The sequence below is a fragment of the Fusarium redolens genome, assembly GCF_020744475.1.
Source record: "Fusarium redolens strain MPI-CAGE-AT-0023 chromosome Unknown BKA55scaffold_5, whole genome shotgun sequence".
Lineage (NCBI taxonomy): Eukaryota > Fungi > Ascomycota > Sordariomycetes > Hypocreales > Nectriaceae > Fusarium > Fusarium redolens.
In genome coordinates this window covers 1926245-1941214 of record NW_025763668.1, presented here as the reverse complement: position 1 = coordinate 1941214, position 14970 = coordinate 1926245, and the positions used below count along the sequence as shown (strand labels likewise).

Genomic DNA, 14970 nt, shown 5'->3' with positions numbered 1-14970 from the left:
GCGTGAGAGTTGATAGGATGAGTGAACCGTATACGGAGTACAGCACTGCACACTCTCTTTTTTTGCCTTTGGCGCGCAGACTCTAAAAACGGTACAGCACTGTAAGGTTTCTCGGTAACTGCAGCCGTTGTACTCAGTTCCAGTTCGAATCCTCTTGCGGCGCGGATCTCTACCGTATTCCTTTGGGGAGAGACGCGATATGGGGTATCGCTGCGGAGCCCTGTGGAGTTTTAGGGGATTGGGAATAAGATGGTTATGAGTCTGGCTGTGAAGCGATCAGTTGCGCTGGTGATGGGAGTGATTGCGACAAAAGATAAAGGTGAAGATGGTTTGGTATGATTGAGATTCATGCCTCGTGTTCCAGAACTTTGCGACTGTTTGTCACATATCAGTGATGACTAAGCTGGTTTTTTGGTGTTAAGCTTGTTGGTGATGGTTACATTGGACACAGTTTTGGAATGATCATGAACTATACTTCCCATGCTGTCACTCTCAATGGTCTTATCTTGCGCAACTGTCTGGAATGGTCAATTCATCCAATTGGCGTAAACAAAGAAATGAGCAACCCTCAATGAAGGCAACATAATCTTCATAACGTCTTTTCTTGCTGTCTACCACAAACTAACTTGAACGCAAAATACCATCCCCTCTAACAAACGCTCAGAGGCTCTCTCTTATCGCGGTCCCAATTTCTCAAGCACCCTAGTACCCTCCTCCTCCCACTCCGCCTTGGTAACCCACATACTCTCCTTGTCCGCCATAATGTTGGCCAACACCGCACCACCAAGGAACACCATGTGTCGACGTCGCGGAGGATCTTCTATCCGCACCTTGAACTTGCTCAAACGCTCAGGGTTGCCCTGCAGCGCTCGTGTAAGCCACAGCTGCTTGAGCTCCTTCTCCAATCGCGACGGAAGACCAGGATACATGCTGCTACCACCAGACAGAACAATAGCCTTGAACAGAGACGAGCGGATATCAACGTCGGCTGATTGAATAGTGTTGAAGAGGAATTCGCCCAGACCGGGGGATTCGCTATCGACGAGGTGAGGCTGGAAAAGACACTCGGGCGCTTCGAAACGCTCGCTACCAACGCGAATCACACGTCCGTCCGGCAGGGTGTAATCCTCAACAAGCACAGTGGTATCCTCGCTCAGGCGCTTGTCGAGCTCGAGGTCATACGACACGTAGCATAGCTTCTCCTTGATCTGGCGAACGGTTTCGAAATCGGCGGTTCGGTTGAGAGCGTAGCCGCGGCGCAGCAGCAGCTTGATGAGGTTGCGCGTGACGTCTCGGCCGGCAACGTCTAATCGCTTCGTGAGGTGGTTGAGGACCACGGATTCGTAGACGGGCACAATGTGTGTGACACCATCGCCAGAGTCGACGACAACGCCGGAGCTAAGACCTACACCGCATTAATCAGCACCAACTTTGCGCAAGAAGCAATGAAGCTTCTGGGTAAACTCACCTTGAGCGTATAGAGCCAGAACAGCCTGAATGGCGACGTAGACACCGCCAAAATTATATCTATCAAACATAACCTCGCACATCTTCTCTCGGTTCTTAAGAGGGTTCATAGGAGGCTCTGTCAAGAGAATCTTCTGGCCCGTAGGATCCACCTTGAGCTTCTCGAAGAAGGTATAATCCCAAAGATGTTCCATATCGTCCCATTTCTTAACGATACCGTTCTCCATGGGGTAGCTAATCTGGAGCATTGTTCTCGCAGCGGCAGCTTCGTCACCGCACATGATATCCTTGATGACAACATCGCTATCGGTCTGCTCCTCGGAACGAAGGATCGGTCGGCCTACGATGGAGGGGTATTGATGCTCGGGGAAGTTCTGCGCGGCATATCCGACCTTGAGGAAACCGGTACCTCCGTCGAGGACTAAGCGGTAGAGGTTAAGGTCAGCTTGCGTCAGGGGAGAGATGGAGCTTCTGGAGCTTGGGAGGGGGGAGGAGGAGCTTACCAATGGGTGGAGGGTTAGACATTTTTGCGATGGGCCACGACGGGAGATGTGTATTGGGAGGGTTGTGAGGTCGAGGAGGTGTCGTGTTGGTATATGGGAGCTTCAGCTTAGAGGAGGTTGAGGTGGTCGTCAGTAGTGGGGTTCGAGTGGCCGACCGTCGTCAGAGGTGGCTGAGGCGGATCACGTGGCGCCCCGCGAGCTCTTTAGCTGCCGTCATGTAGAGGCCCCTCTCAAGAAGAACTGAGGAATATTACTTCTGAGGGCGAGAGCAGTTTCTAGAACTTTATTGAGTTATAATTGTCCTGATATTTACAACTGAGTCTCAAAATTAGGCCAATATGTCCGAACTCCGTTTCCTCCGGCGGAATCTCCGCATCCTCGTCCTAAACCCAAACTCATCCACCATCATGACAGACGGCATGGCCAACGCCATCCGCCAAATGTCACTCCCAGACGTATGATACACAGCTAAAACAAACAGTTATAAACTCTACACAGGCTGATGTGTCACAAAAGTCAGTTGAGATATATACCTACACAGCCCCTCCCGACTTCGCCCCAGGGAGCATCAACGACCAAGAGGGCATCGACCGCAGCACGCAGGCCGTTCTCGATGATCCCAAGATCGAGGAGGAGCTTGAGTCTGATAAGTACGACGGTGTTCTCGTTGCGTGCTTCAGCGTTCATTGCTTGGTGTCAAAGTTGACTAGGTACCGACATCTTGCTGTGACGGGGATTTTTGAAGCAAGTATTCTCACGTCTCTTTCGCTTATGGCTGCGCCGGATAATACAGGAAAATGGGGAATCGTCACGACCGGAATGTGGTGGGAAGACCATTTGTCGCATGGTGTGAAGAACTTTCTTGGACAGGAGAAGGATGGGGTGAATAGCAAGTTTGCTGGTGTTTTCTCGTCTGGACTTACGGCGGGCGACTTTCACACTGTTCCCCCTGAGAAGGTAAGGGAGAAGCTCAAGGAGGCGACACGAAAGTTGCTCAATGAGGGACAAGTGTCGGTTGTGCTCATGGGATGCGGTGGTATGGCTGGTCTGGAGGAAATCATCCGATCAACGGCTATCGAGGAGTACGGCAAGGCTGATGGTAACCTTGTCTACATCATTGACGGAGTCAAGGCGGGCGTCATGCAGTTGGAGCAGATGATCCGCAGCAAGCGAATCTTTCGGTAAATCAGCAAGCGCTTCGTTCTATCTGTAGAGCCATCTGCGAATATCTAGAGTACGCTGCTTGAATACAAATGAAAAAATCACTCCGCGCGCGTACCCCACGCTTTATAGCAATCGTGAGCGCTTAGCGATGATAGATCAGGGCAGCATTTGTCGCAGGCTTCTAATCAACGCGCCTTGTCCTGCCCCAAACCTCATCGACGTCCTTCTTGCCCTTTGTTTCTGGTACATTCCAGAACACAAAGATGGCAGATCCAGCGGCTAGACCTGCAAAGATAAAGTAGACCCATCCGTGGCCGCCCAGCAAGTCGTTAAGTGCTGAGTTTACGATTGGAAAGAATTGAGCAACCAGGAAAGTCGCTGCGTAGTTAGCTGCTAGACACCAACTTTGCGTGGCGCCGACAGCTTCCTGTCCGACCAGCTCGGAGGAGATCAGGAATGGTACTGGGCCCAGACCAACTGCGAAGAAGCCGACAAAGACCACGACGGCGATGGCTGAGAGGATCTTGACTCCAAACACAATTGAGATGGCCAGGATCAAAGCACTAGTTCCCTGTCCGACAATGGATGCAAGCAGACAAGTCTTACGACCGAGGCGATCTGGAAGAGGTGCGCATGCGATAGTCGTAACCAAATTAACAACAGAAACGAGAATAGTGAGCAGCGATGAAGAAACAGGCAGCAAGTCGGCAAGAAGAGAGACCGAGTACATGATGATCGAGTTGACACCGCAAAGCTGCTGGGCAAACATGATGCCTACAACGGCGACGATTGCAGGTCTGGTGTCGGGATCCTTCAGTACTTCGAAGAATCCAAGATGTTCAATCCGGTTCTTTGATGGTGATTCAGAGGCACTATCCGCCTGAAGCAAGCCATCTTCCTCAGACGCATCACGCTCATCTGAGTCCCAAGACTCAGTCTCCTCGTTAATGTCGTAGCCGTTGCCACGAATTCTCTGGAGGGTCCGCTTGGCCTTGGGCGCATTGCCCTGCGCCGCCAGCCACGATGGACTTTCTGGCACAACGAAGAGGCCCAGTGTTTGAGCTGTCGCAATGAAGACTCCAGTAGCAAGGATCCATCTCCAAGCAGTGCCATAACTCAAGAAGAATCCCATGGTCTGAACCACCAGGATACCAACATTGATCGAGATCTGTGTCATAAAGCCAAACAGTCCTCGTTCCTTAGGCGGCGCAATCTCACTGATGTAAAGAGGAACAACGACAGTCGACGCTCCAGCTCCGATACCAGAAAACAAGCGCCCCAAAGCCATGATGAAGACGCTTCCTGCGACGGTCTCGACAGCCGCCCCAAACAAGTAGAGCAGACCTGTGATACGCATCGCAGGAAGACGTCCACGCTTGGACGAGAAGGGTCCAGAGGTCAAAGCTCCCAACAGCCCACCAAGCGTAAAGATTGAAGATATCGTCGCAAAAGAAGCCTCATCCATGGGAATACAATGTGGCAAGAAGCCCGATACAGCATCGTCTTTCGGTTTGTAGACCAGTCCTTTGATCTTATCGAGGGCGGAGATCGATTTCTTGCGGCACGTAATAACATCCTGGGGTGCGTTGAGTTCAGCCTGGAGAAGAGTTAGCTATTATCATGGTGATCTGAGCTTTAGGAACGTACCAAGTGAAAACCGAACTGCAACGACCCCAGAGTCGTGATTGCGATGAGCAAGATCAGGTACCCGCTGACATCGCGGAGTCTAATACCGGCCATTCTGGCGGTCGGATATTTCGTCGATAAAATGGGTTGGTGAAGGGGTAAGGTTGAAGGTTCAAGGTGGTGATCTGGGGTAGCTTGAGTTAGCTTGTCATGGGGGTGGGTCCACGTGCGCTGTGGCGTGGATTACCCCTGTTTTTGATCCCCCTGCGATCATCATGACATTGGATTGGAATGAGAGTTTCCAAATCCGGGTTTGTAAGGACAACAAGGCTGATTGGCCTTTATCTGAGTAGTTCATGAACTTTTGAACCGAGTCTATCCAAGGTAATGACCTCGTATTGATTTGACCAATGTTTAGCTGTGATACGTATGCATGTTGGTTCCTTATCACCAAAGTCTGCCGATTACCCGGGAGCTCAGCAGCGATGAGAGTTTAGTTCTCCCAAAGCCTGTTGCTGTGATACTTTAAATACATGCCAAGCCCCAATTAGTTTCAGTTCCTGTTAAACTTGTTAGAGATCTCTATGATTCGCTGCTGTCAAAAGTCATTATACTTTATGTAAATAATTTGTTCCCGAACAACTGTCAACATGTCCGAGGTACCCATTGACGAAGAGCAACTGCTCTACTTTGAGGAACGCAACAAAGACCAGAATGAATCAGTAGTATTCTTACACGGTGGCGGAGGTAGTCATATAGAGTGGAAATTGGTTGCTCCCCAGCAGTCACTGGCCTCTTATCATCTAATACTCGTCGACCTTCCAATGCACTCTGGATCTTGGGACATCGGGCGTCCTTTAACACTCGCATCGGCTGCTGACGAAGTATACAAAGTCATTCAAAAGCACTCTCATGGCGGAAAAGCACACGTCGTTGGCTTATCTCTGGGTGGTTTCGTTGCGCTCGTTCTCACACCTCGCCATCCCGAGGTCGTGCTGTCGACGTTTGCAACAGGTGCTTATCCCTACAGGGGGATGTTCAAATGGTTCATGGAGCACCCGATGGCCATGTCAATTGTGAATAGCATACAGAATATTCCCGGTGTACTCGAGACGTCACTGCGGCGGCAGGGAATTGACTATGAGGAATGGGTTGCCGAAGCGAAGAAGAACCATTCACCAGAGAGGGCCAAGGCGATGAATAAGGAGCTCAATGCCTTTAGTATGGAGGATGTCAAAGCTATTGCTGATTCTGGAGTGAGAACTTGTGTTATTTCGGGAGGGAGAATGGATCAGATTGACCCTGTACGAGATATGGGAGTTATTCTGAGAGAGGGAGGACAGAAGAAGGGAGTCAAGAATGAGGCTGTTGTTGTGAGAGATGCTTATCACCCTTGGCATTTACAGTTACCGGAGTTGTTTGCTGCTGGTGTTGCTGCTTGGGTCCAGGGGAAAGAATTGCCCATAGACTTTGAGATCTTGTAGCCTGGTCAATTCCAAGGACGGCTGGATGCGAAAAGAACAAGGGCACCTTCTTGAAAATTCGTAGATACAAGCTTGGGTGTACTGTTACCAATCTAGGTAAGGTAGTGCAAGTCATTTATTACAAAGTTGTTTAAGTCGCTTTCAAAGGCCTGGTCTGGGTTGAGTGCGCCTGCTTTAGGCAGAAACTGCAGTAAGGCACCTTCTGCAGTGGAGGGCTGACAGGACTTGCATGATCTTACCTTCCCATCAGCCGCACCATGCGGGGTGGTATGATAAGTCTCAATCCCCGGGACGGAGTCCATTTTATTCAATATAATGATCAAGATTGAAACGCGATAATTCTGGTACAGCCGCTCGCCATGGCTGATCCCCTCTCTCTTGCTGCCAGTATCGCCGGTCTAATCTCACTTGCCGATCTTGTCTTCAAAACCACATACAAGTTTGTCAGAGCCGCCAAAGATGCAAAGGATGAGATCCAGAGCCTTGTTGATGAGATCAACAATCTCGCAAGCGTGTTGCGACGCCTTGAGGCTTTGACATCAGATCTGGAGGATGAAGGGCAATCCTTCGACCCGACATTGAGGAACCACTATCTTAATCACTGTTACAAGACATTCAACAGAATTGAATCAAGAGTAAAAAAAGCCTCCGAAAGTTTCAAGAAATCCAAGTTTGACGGGATCGTTCGACAGCTCAAATGGCCCTTTTCATCGTCAGAAACGAAAGAGCTTCTGGCCGAGCTGTCCCGACACAAGGAAACCATCAGTGTCGCCCTTCTTGCTGACTCGATGCGGAAGATACAGCTATCGCTCTCCAAATCTGATGAAATAGACAAGAAGATTACGGCTCTAGGAGAGGTGGCAAGAAGGATTGAGATCAACACCATGATAGCCATCAATGACCGAAAAAAGCGCATTCTTGACCATTTCATGAAAGCGAATCCACAACCTGCACTGCAAACAAGTATCAGGCTTCGTCATTCAATGACAGGACTTTGGCTGACTGAGTCGCCAACTTTTATTCGCTGGCTCGAAACACCAGGCTCCAAACTGTGGCTGACTGGTATACCTGGAGCAGGGAAAACGATCCTCGCTGGCTCCGTTATTCAAGAGGCTCTCTCTCGCAGTTACGCTTCTCGCAGGATAGGAATGGCATTCTTCTTTTGTGACTACAAGGATTCAAAAACATGGAACATAGTGAATATCCTTGGTGCTTTGGCTTCTCAACTTGCACGTCAAAACGATGAATCTTACAACGTCCTGGACGCGTATTACGAAAGTCTTTACCCACCAGGAGGACTCCCACAGACCCCAGATGCAGACGAACTGCGAGCCCAGATCAGTCAAATGTGTGAAACATTCGATCAAACCATCATTGTGGTCGATGGTCTCGATGAGTGCGATGATTTGACTGATGAAGTGGTGGACAACTTGATTCAAGTAGCCGACTATTCTGAGAGACTCTCAATGGCTCTTTTCAGCCGGGATCACTACAACATTCGTGTACGACTCGAAGAAGAATTTGAACCTATCCAAATAGCAGCACATACTGAGGATGTTGAGCTCTACGTCAATGCCGAAGTTGATAAGAGGATTCGCACACGACAACTGCAGCTGGCCAGTGCGGATATGAAAGAGGAGATCCGGAGTGCTTTGGTAGGAAAGGCCGATGGGATGTAAGACCACCGTGATTGTGCACTAAAAGCCAAAATAACAGAGTCTAGGTTTAGATGGGTAGTTTGTCAGTTGGACTACCTGTGCAACTGTGCTCACGACCAAGAGCGCCGCGAGGCTTTAAGCAAGCTCCCCCCAGATCTTCCTGAGAGTTATCGTCGCCTTCTCGAACGAGTCAACAGCTGCTCTGTTGGTGTACAAAACATGGTCCAGATGTGTCTTCATTTCATGGCCGTAGCAGATCCAAAGTTGACAATAGTTGAGCTTCGACAAGCGGTCTCAACACCAGCAATAGGTGGAACGCTAGATGAGGGCAGCATTGTACCGGAATACGAAATAATGAAGAGGTGCAGCAGCCTCATCCGGAAATCTACAGATGGGAAATACTTCGAATTTGCCCACTTCTCTGTCCGCGAATTCCTGGAAGACGAGAAAGCAATCTTTCAAACGACTGGCATAGAAAAATATTGGATTGCCCAACCCAAAATGAACTCCCTTCTTGCTACGCAGTGCCTAAAGTTTCTTCAGATGGAGAACTTTGATAAGATGCCTGATGAGCCGAACCAACAAGTTGCTGCTACTCGTCAAAGGGACGGGAGCTACCCATTCTACAGACATGCCGCTCTCTTGTGGATAAAGCTCACAAAAGACGGACTGGGTGAATCAAACATTCTGGATTTAGCAAAGTCTCTGTTCCAGCCTTCCAAGCGAGCATATTTTATGTGCTGGGCTGTTGAGGTCTTCAAGAATGTTATGTATGCCACTGGCATCGGGTCGAGATTCGACACGAAGAATGAGACCGAAATACAGGCTTGGAGGATAGTAAGGACCCCCTCGTTTAAGCCACTGCACATGGCTGCTGCTTTGAATCTTCCTGAGATATGCAGCTTCTTGATCAGCAGTAGTTCGGATGTGAACGATAAGCTGGATGCCGCAACCCCTCTAGACCTCGCGTTCATGTCTATTTTGGCAGTTCCTGGATTGGCGGAGATGAGTGGGGAGAAGAACCAACATCGTGATCTTATGATCATTGGAAGAAACGAGTTCTTGCCCTCAACTCAGCGACGAGATATGACGATTGACTGCCTGATGCATGCTGGAGCGCTTTGCTCAGACCATTTAATCCCCCCAAATACGCTCTCCGTTTTATCTATCACCTGTTTGTTTGCATCGATATTTCATGACCTATACCCCGTTTTTCGCTGTTTATGCTCCCACACCACTCCCTCCGTCACTGAGGTCAAGGTACTTCAAGAATGGCTCGTGGCCACTGATACGTCAAATCATGTAGCAGAAGTATCGACTCGCATGCTCTTGAAATTCCTCAGTTCAACCGGAGCATACAGTACCGGCTGGGGTGCTGAGCTGGGCCTAATTGTGTGGAATTGGGCTCAAGAATGCGACTTCTCTCTGACAAGAGATTTGAGTTTGGTTGGTTCTTGCGCCTTGATGTCGGACGATAATTTGGTTTCCCAAATTGTTTCAGCTGTTTGCAGCGACAATGTTGATCTGCTCAAGTACTGTGTTGCAGATAGGAGACTGAAGAATCAAGTTCGACATTCCGGTCCGGTCAATGGGCTTTTACACCTGGCAGTCAAGCATAACGCCTTTGATGTCTTCAAAGCTTTGGTTATTACAGGGTTCGATCCCTATACCTACAACGACAAAGGCGACTTACCAATTCACCTGTGTGAGCGTCAAGGCAGCTTGCGCCCCTTCGAGGTCTTTAAAGATCTTGGAATATCTCTTATGAGTCAGGACCAAGATGGCTACAACATCTTCCATCACTGGGCGCAAGACCGTCCCTTGAACTATGAGTTTGTCAATGGAATATTCGAGCTGAATCCAGAAGAGGCGATCAAAGGGCTTCAGAGAAGAACACCTCATGGTGCTACGCCATTGACTATGGTGTTCGAAAGTGCTGGGGAGAGCCCAAGAAGTGAACACCGCGATCTTGACTTGAACAAACTATGCCTTCAGGTTCTGGGCTTACTACAGAGATACTACCGAGAAAGGGGGATTGAAAAAAGCCTAGAGACCGAAACAAGCGTCAACTCTCTGAGGGAGGCCTTTTCTGAGTTCGACAGTATGATAGGAACCGACCCCACGCCATTGCACAAACTGAAAGCCTGGGTCTCTTTGAGTCAAGTCCAATTACTCACAAAGATTTATCCAGACGCTCTTAAGTCAAGAGTTAATGGCAGACTACCACTCGAGAAGTATATCACAAATACGCTCAACAATCGCAAGGATCCAGAACACAATATCATCATGAGTCTTTTCCCCGAAAATCTAAAAGACTCCGAGTTAAGCGAAAAGCAGAGCTTGTGGTACTTTGCCTGTTATCTACCAGATAACGACCGGTACAGCAAGGAGAGATACGTTAACACGGTTGAATTTGAGACAATGATGTTAATCATGTTTCGACTTGGCGCGATGGGTACTTACGAGGAACAATTCAAAGAAAGTGGATTGAAACCACTTCTATTCAACTATCAAGCCTCACTGATACCTGTAATTCGCGATGCCATATTGCAAACCAATTACTGGGATGGTATGAAAAGCTCTGACTCGATATCTCTTTTATTCCAAGATGTCATAAATAGTGGCGACTTCGATATGATACGACTCCTCGTCAAGAATGGAGCCAACCCCCATCATCGTGTGAATGGTCAAACACCATTTGAAATCGCATTTTGCGCTCGCGTGGCGATCGAGCTTTGTGAAAGCGAGGAGGGAACTGAGGTCCTCGAGAATCTATTGGAATGTTGCAGCATTGATGAGATAGTGAAGGATTCTTCTGAAACGGACCACGGATCACCTCTTCATACACTTGCCACACCAGAAGACGCAACCGACATAATTTGGTTGGTGGAAGAACTCGTTCAACGTGGATTCGACATAAACTATGTCGCGTCAGGCTTGTCTGCAGAAACACCCCTCGTCTATCACCTCCAAAAGTCTTCTTTTCAGTTTGCAGAGAAATTGCTAGAATTGGGAGCGAATCCATATGCTAAAGGCAAAACGTCTTTGAATGCGGTTCTTGCGTGTGTTGTCACTCACAATTTACCTTTTCTACAGAGGATCCTGGATCAGAGAACACAAACAGAGACACCGTTTGGCTGGTCCGATCCAGTGACCTTCAATATTAGGCATCTTTACCAAACAGCAGCGGTCAAAAACGGGAATGTACTTCATTTGGCATCGGCCTGCAACAATGTGACATGCCTGGAGTTCATACTGAATCACGCTTCAGAAATGGACAAGGCTTCGATATCAGATGAAGGGCTAACACCAGTACATATCGCTGCCTATGAAGGATACGTAGATGTTCTGAGGCTCCTTCTTGTAAGAGGGTTCGACACAATGACAGAAAGTCGATTTGGCCTCACTCCAATGCACATGGCCGTACTGGGCGGGAGTTTGCCTACAGTCCAATGCTTACTTGAATATGGCGCATCTCAAACTTTGGATGCAAACGGTAGGACCCCTGGTCGGATCTCCTTCGAGCTTGGATTCGACGAAATCTACGAGCTCTTGGAAGGGGACACTCGAAGTGGCTACCAATTACTTTCTTCTGCCCAAGAACTCACCGAATTTGTGGAACCAAGAGAGCGCTTGGCAATGTCGTTCGAAAGAGCCATGAAAGAAGAGGACTATGAAAGTATGAGACAATTGATCGAGAAAGGGTGCCCTGTCGATGTCCCGCTCCCATCAAGGCAAGGATTATCCGCACTTCTAGTAGCTTTGGAGGCGGAAAATATTGGCATGGGGTATTGGTTGTTACAAGAAGGAGCTAGTGCTTTACAAGAGAATGATGAGGGCGAAGTCGACCTGAACGTGATTGACATGGCTGCATGTCGATCAGGCCTCAATCATTTGTTGCCGGAACTGTTCCAGAAGTATCTCTTGGAAGGCGGCGATTTGCGGTTTGGGCATGAGTTCCCATTGCATGAAGCAATTGAAAACGAGAATACGAAAGGTCTCGAGATATTACTTGAGGTAGCAGAAGAGCATACACACTACATCGGGTAAGCAGATTTAAGGAACGTGACGGCAAGTAACTAAACTTCCCACAGATCTTCACAAACGTTCAAAGACGTACTGAACCGCTTGTTGTCGAGAAAGTTCTCCTGCGAAAACAGCAGGCTAATTTGGGAACATAGTGCAAGCACAACGGCGCTGCACAAAGCTGCGTGGAATGGGAACAAGGATGGAATCTCACTCCTGTTGGATAGGGGAGCTGATATCGATGCGGCCGATTCGAACGGGTGGACGCCTCTCATATACTCGAAAGATGCTGACACAGCGCAGCACTTGGTCTCGCTTGGGGCATCTATGGCTGCAGTCTGCAGGTTGGGATCATTTGCGTCATTGATCAGCTGGTTCGATGGTAGTCTGTTCGATGAAGCGCACCCTGTCAGCTTCTCACGCTTACCGAAGGAGCTCTTGACTGTATCAGACCCACCGCGATTCTCGACAATTTGCGAGGAAGTGTCGCTCAACCCTGGAACTTTGGACAATCTATCTAAGTTGAAGTTTGATCTGCTGAGGGAGGATGAGACGGGCCGGAGTATGATGCATTATATCTTGGGCGAAGAAGATCTAGTTGACTGGGTGTTGGGCTCCGATCAAGATCTCAGCGGAACGACTCCTTTTCCATGGCACTTGGAGTGGTGTGAATTTTCTGGTCTTGCCCTCCTAACCTCCTCATTCGAGCGGCTTCGACATAAAATGCCGGCTGACCTGTTTCGCAAAGTCCTGAATCTTGAGCCATCTCGCGGCTGGAGTCCTCTATGCCACGCGGCCGCTTTGAATCGCGTTGATATTGTCGCGAATTGTCTTGAGATGGGCGCTGATATCGACTTTGAAGGTTCCTGTTTTGGCTCAGCGGTCATGAATGCAAGTGCTTGCGGGAGTCTGGATGCCGTCAAGGTCCTCGTCCGCAATGGCGCTTCAGTAACGTACACGAGCAAAAGGGGGTTCATAAGCTGTTTTCTGGTTGCTGGAACAGAAGCTGTGCGGGAATGGCTTCTTTGTGGTCGTTTCAAGGGCCAGATGCATCTTGCGGCTGAGAGTGATTCGGAGTGTCTTCAGGAAGAGGTTCCTTGGAGTGGGTACGTGGAAGCGAGGGTATTGCTTTACGGCGGAAGAGCCCGATGGCCTGAGGAGTCGGCTTTGGAATATGCGAAGAGACTGTCGAAAATGAAGAAGAGGTGGCAGGGGCAGGTTTTGCGGCTGCACGTCGAAGAAACGGGTTCATCTTCTGGCACGAATTCGGATACTGGATCTGAAAGTGAAGCGGGATCCAATATGGATTCTGAGTCTGAGTCTGATCTTGGGTTAAGGTCTATGCGCTCACAGCTCAGATGCGCGCCTTACCTCGTGTCTGTTCCTGGATCATGGTCTGAGCTGTGACAGAAAAGATCAGGAAAGCAAAGAATAGGTAGCGAGACAGGGAAGCTAGGAAGGAGGCGGTATATAAGTCATGTTTGGATGATCTCCTTTGTCACTTTTATCTTGGTGATTGTGTTTGCAGAGGAGTGTTTGGTTTGAAGATCAGCTAATTTGTATAGATATGCAAAGAAACAGGAAGAAAACATGGGAAAATGAAAACAGATTGACGCCGTGGATATGACAAGAGCAGACGAAAGACGTGTGAGTGGAGGAGACCAAGGACATTTGACAATTATGCCATAAAAACTGAGCAAGGCAGAGAAAACAGTGAGTGTGCTTGCACTGACAGATGGGTGGTCTGCCATATCGGGCCCTAAGGATGCCGCATGACCTTTATGTTTATCCGTAGGCATGCAATCCTAGTGCAAAATATTTCGTAATCCCCTCGTCTCCCTCCTCCACGACCTGCAAACTCGACCCACACACAATTACCAACAACCGTGTTTGGATACGGTACCTATCACTACCTGAGTATACGAACAGAGTAGTCTCTGTTGCAACTAAGATCGCTACAATGCAAGCTGCCGAGTATGCATCTAAACACTCCACGGCCACCATGCACCCTTCCACTGGCGTTGATCCAAGCAAGAACCATGACACATACATGAAGACCGCACTGATGAACGAGGAGCGCGACTGGAAGAACGTCCCTCCCCCAGCCCGTGATACATTCACCCTGTCTGACATCCTTGGTCAGACGGACCCTCATCTCGCCGTCGTCGCCCGCACCGGCCTCACCTCCATGGCTCTCCAGTACTACCAGGAGCCTGGTGAGACTGACTGCCGCCAGCACTTCTTCTTCGAGCTGAACGAGAACGTCCTCTTCGCCGACAAGGACGGTAACCGCGCTGGTATTCATGGCTTCGCTATGTGGATGGCGCCCACTGTCGATGGAAAGGCAGAACTCACTGTGCGACTTTGTGTCAAAAATGACCCGTTCATGAATCCTCTTGTGATCTTTCAGTTTGACCTCACGAATGCGAAGAAGGGACCGAAGGAGAACTTCATTCTGATCGATCTGATCAATGTTCTTCAGGGTTCTCGTTCGGGGCTGCCGGAGGGGGAGCGTACCAACTTGCTGCGTTTCAAGTTTTAGGAGACTGGTGGCAAGTTGTACGGATACCGCGACGCTCTGTAAGTTCACCTCTCACCTCTCATCTCCCTTCATCTTCTGTTGAGCGTGGCTAATATAAAGTAGTCTCCAGTGGATGATCCGCCTCCGCAACGCGGGTATGGTCAGCTGGGACTGCATCGGCATGGACTTCATGGAAGCCAATTTCGCAGGCGACGGCGAATACATGGGTGATCTCGAATTCAACCTCATCATCCACAACAAGATCACATCCGACGACGAAGAGCTTGGCCCTAATGGCAAGATCATCATCGACGTCGAGAAAACGATTATCCGACGCGGTGTCTGGCTCGACGAGCGATTCACCCGCGTCCTCGTCTACAAGCTTGCGAAACTGCCGTACGAGGGGCCTCCCGATTGGGGTGATGCTGTGAACAATGCGTCTGTTGATAAATGGTTTGCCAAGGTTGAGGATTGATTGGAAGGATCTGCTCATGTTTTTTGTTTTTGGAACGGTCAAGGTC

General features: G+C 49.2%; 6 protein-coding genes across 6 annotated transcripts; 4 read left to right on the top strand and 2 right to left on the bottom strand.

Moving 5' to 3' along the window:
• Positions 1 to 478: 478 nt before the first annotated feature.
• Positions 479 to 2093, bottom strand: BKA55DRAFT_639662 (actin family). Its single transcript, XM_046197112.1, has 3 exons — positions 1971 to 2093; positions 1469 to 1888; positions 479 to 1405 (listed from the first exon to the last, which is right to left on the bottom strand). The coding sequence occupies exons 1-3, from the start codon at positions 1990 to 1992 to the stop codon at positions 675 to 677; spliced, it is 1173 nt and encodes a 390-aa protein (XP_046052276.1). The 5' UTR covers positions 1993 to 2093; the 3' UTR covers positions 479 to 674.
• Positions 2094 to 2212: 119 nt separating this feature from the next.
• BKA55DRAFT_662167 (Asp/Glu/hydantoin racemase) lies at positions 2213 to 3155 on the top strand (the record flags this gene model as incomplete). The annotated part of the gene is made up of 2 exons (XM_046197623.1): positions 2213 to 2425; positions 2469 to 3155. Exons 1-2 carry the CDS (start codon positions 2309 to 2311, stop codon positions 3153 to 3155), a joined length of 804 nt encoding a protein of 267 aa, XP_046052275.1. The 5' UTR covers positions 2213 to 2308.
• Positions 3156 to 3315: 160 nt separating this feature from the next.
• On the bottom strand, positions 3316 to 4874 carry BKA55DRAFT_505632 (general substrate transporter; the record flags this gene model as incomplete). Its single annotated transcript, XM_046187209.1, has 2 exons — positions 3316 to 4731; positions 4782 to 4874. 2 exons carry the CDS (start codon positions 4872 to 4874, stop codon positions 3316 to 3318), a joined length of 1509 nt encoding a protein of 502 aa, XP_046052274.1.
• A 536-nt stretch (positions 4875 to 5410) lies between these two features.
• On the top strand, positions 5411 to 6244 carry BKA55DRAFT_687864 (Alpha/Beta hydrolase protein; the record flags this gene model as incomplete). Its single annotated transcript, XM_046199128.1, has 1 exon — positions 5411 to 6244. One exon carries the CDS (start codon positions 5411 to 5413, stop codon positions 6242 to 6244), a length of 834 nt encoding a protein of 277 aa, XP_046052273.1.
• Positions 6245 to 6501: 257 nt separating this feature from the next.
• BKA55DRAFT_300847 (uncharacterized protein) lies at positions 6502 to 13740 on the top strand. Its single transcript, XM_046185598.1, has 4 exons — positions 6502 to 6879; positions 6937 to 7919; positions 7974 to 11948; positions 11997 to 13740. Exons 1-4 carry the CDS (start codon positions 6604 to 6606, stop codon positions 13333 to 13335), a joined length of 6573 nt encoding a protein of 2190 aa, XP_046052272.1. The 5' UTR covers positions 6502 to 6603; the 3' UTR covers positions 13336 to 13740.
• Positions 13741 to 13888: 148 nt separating this feature from the next.
• On the top strand, positions 13889 to 14924 carry BKA55DRAFT_662163 (uncharacterized protein; the record flags this gene model as incomplete). Its single annotated transcript, XM_046197622.1, has 3 exons — positions 13889 to 14411; positions 14465 to 14508; positions 14580 to 14924. The coding sequence occupies 3 exons, from the start codon at positions 13889 to 13891 to the stop codon at positions 14922 to 14924; spliced, it is 912 nt and encodes a 303-aa protein (XP_046052271.1).
• Between the last annotated feature and the right edge of the window lie 46 nt (positions 14925 to 14970).

Excerpts from the sequence above, each read along its gene's own strand:
- BKA55DRAFT_639662 (XM_046197112.1), bottom strand. The coding sequence starts at position 1,992 with ATGTCTAACCCTCCACCCATTG. Across the intron at positions 1,889-1,970 it reads GTCTAACCCTCCACCCATTG|TCCTCGACGGAGGTACCGGT; the intron begins GTAAGCTCCTCC and ends TCTACCGCTTAG. Across the intron at positions 1,406-1,468 it reads TCTGGCTCTATACGCTCAAG|GTCTTAGCTCCGGCGTTGTC; the intron begins GTGAGTTTACCC and ends AATGCGGTGTAG.
- BKA55DRAFT_300847 (XM_046185598.1), top strand. The coding sequence starts at position 6,604 with ATGGCTGATCCCCTCTCTCTTGCTGCCAGTATCGCCGGTCTAATCTCA. Across the intron at positions 6,880-6,936 it reads TCAACAGAATTGAATCAAGA|CTCAAATGGCCCTTTTCATC; the intron begins GTAAAAAAAGCC and ends ATCGTTCGACAG. Across the intron at positions 7,920-7,973 it reads GTAGGAAAGGCCGATGGGAT|ATGGGTAGTTTGTCAGTTGG; the intron begins GTAAGACCACCG and ends GTCTAGGTTTAG.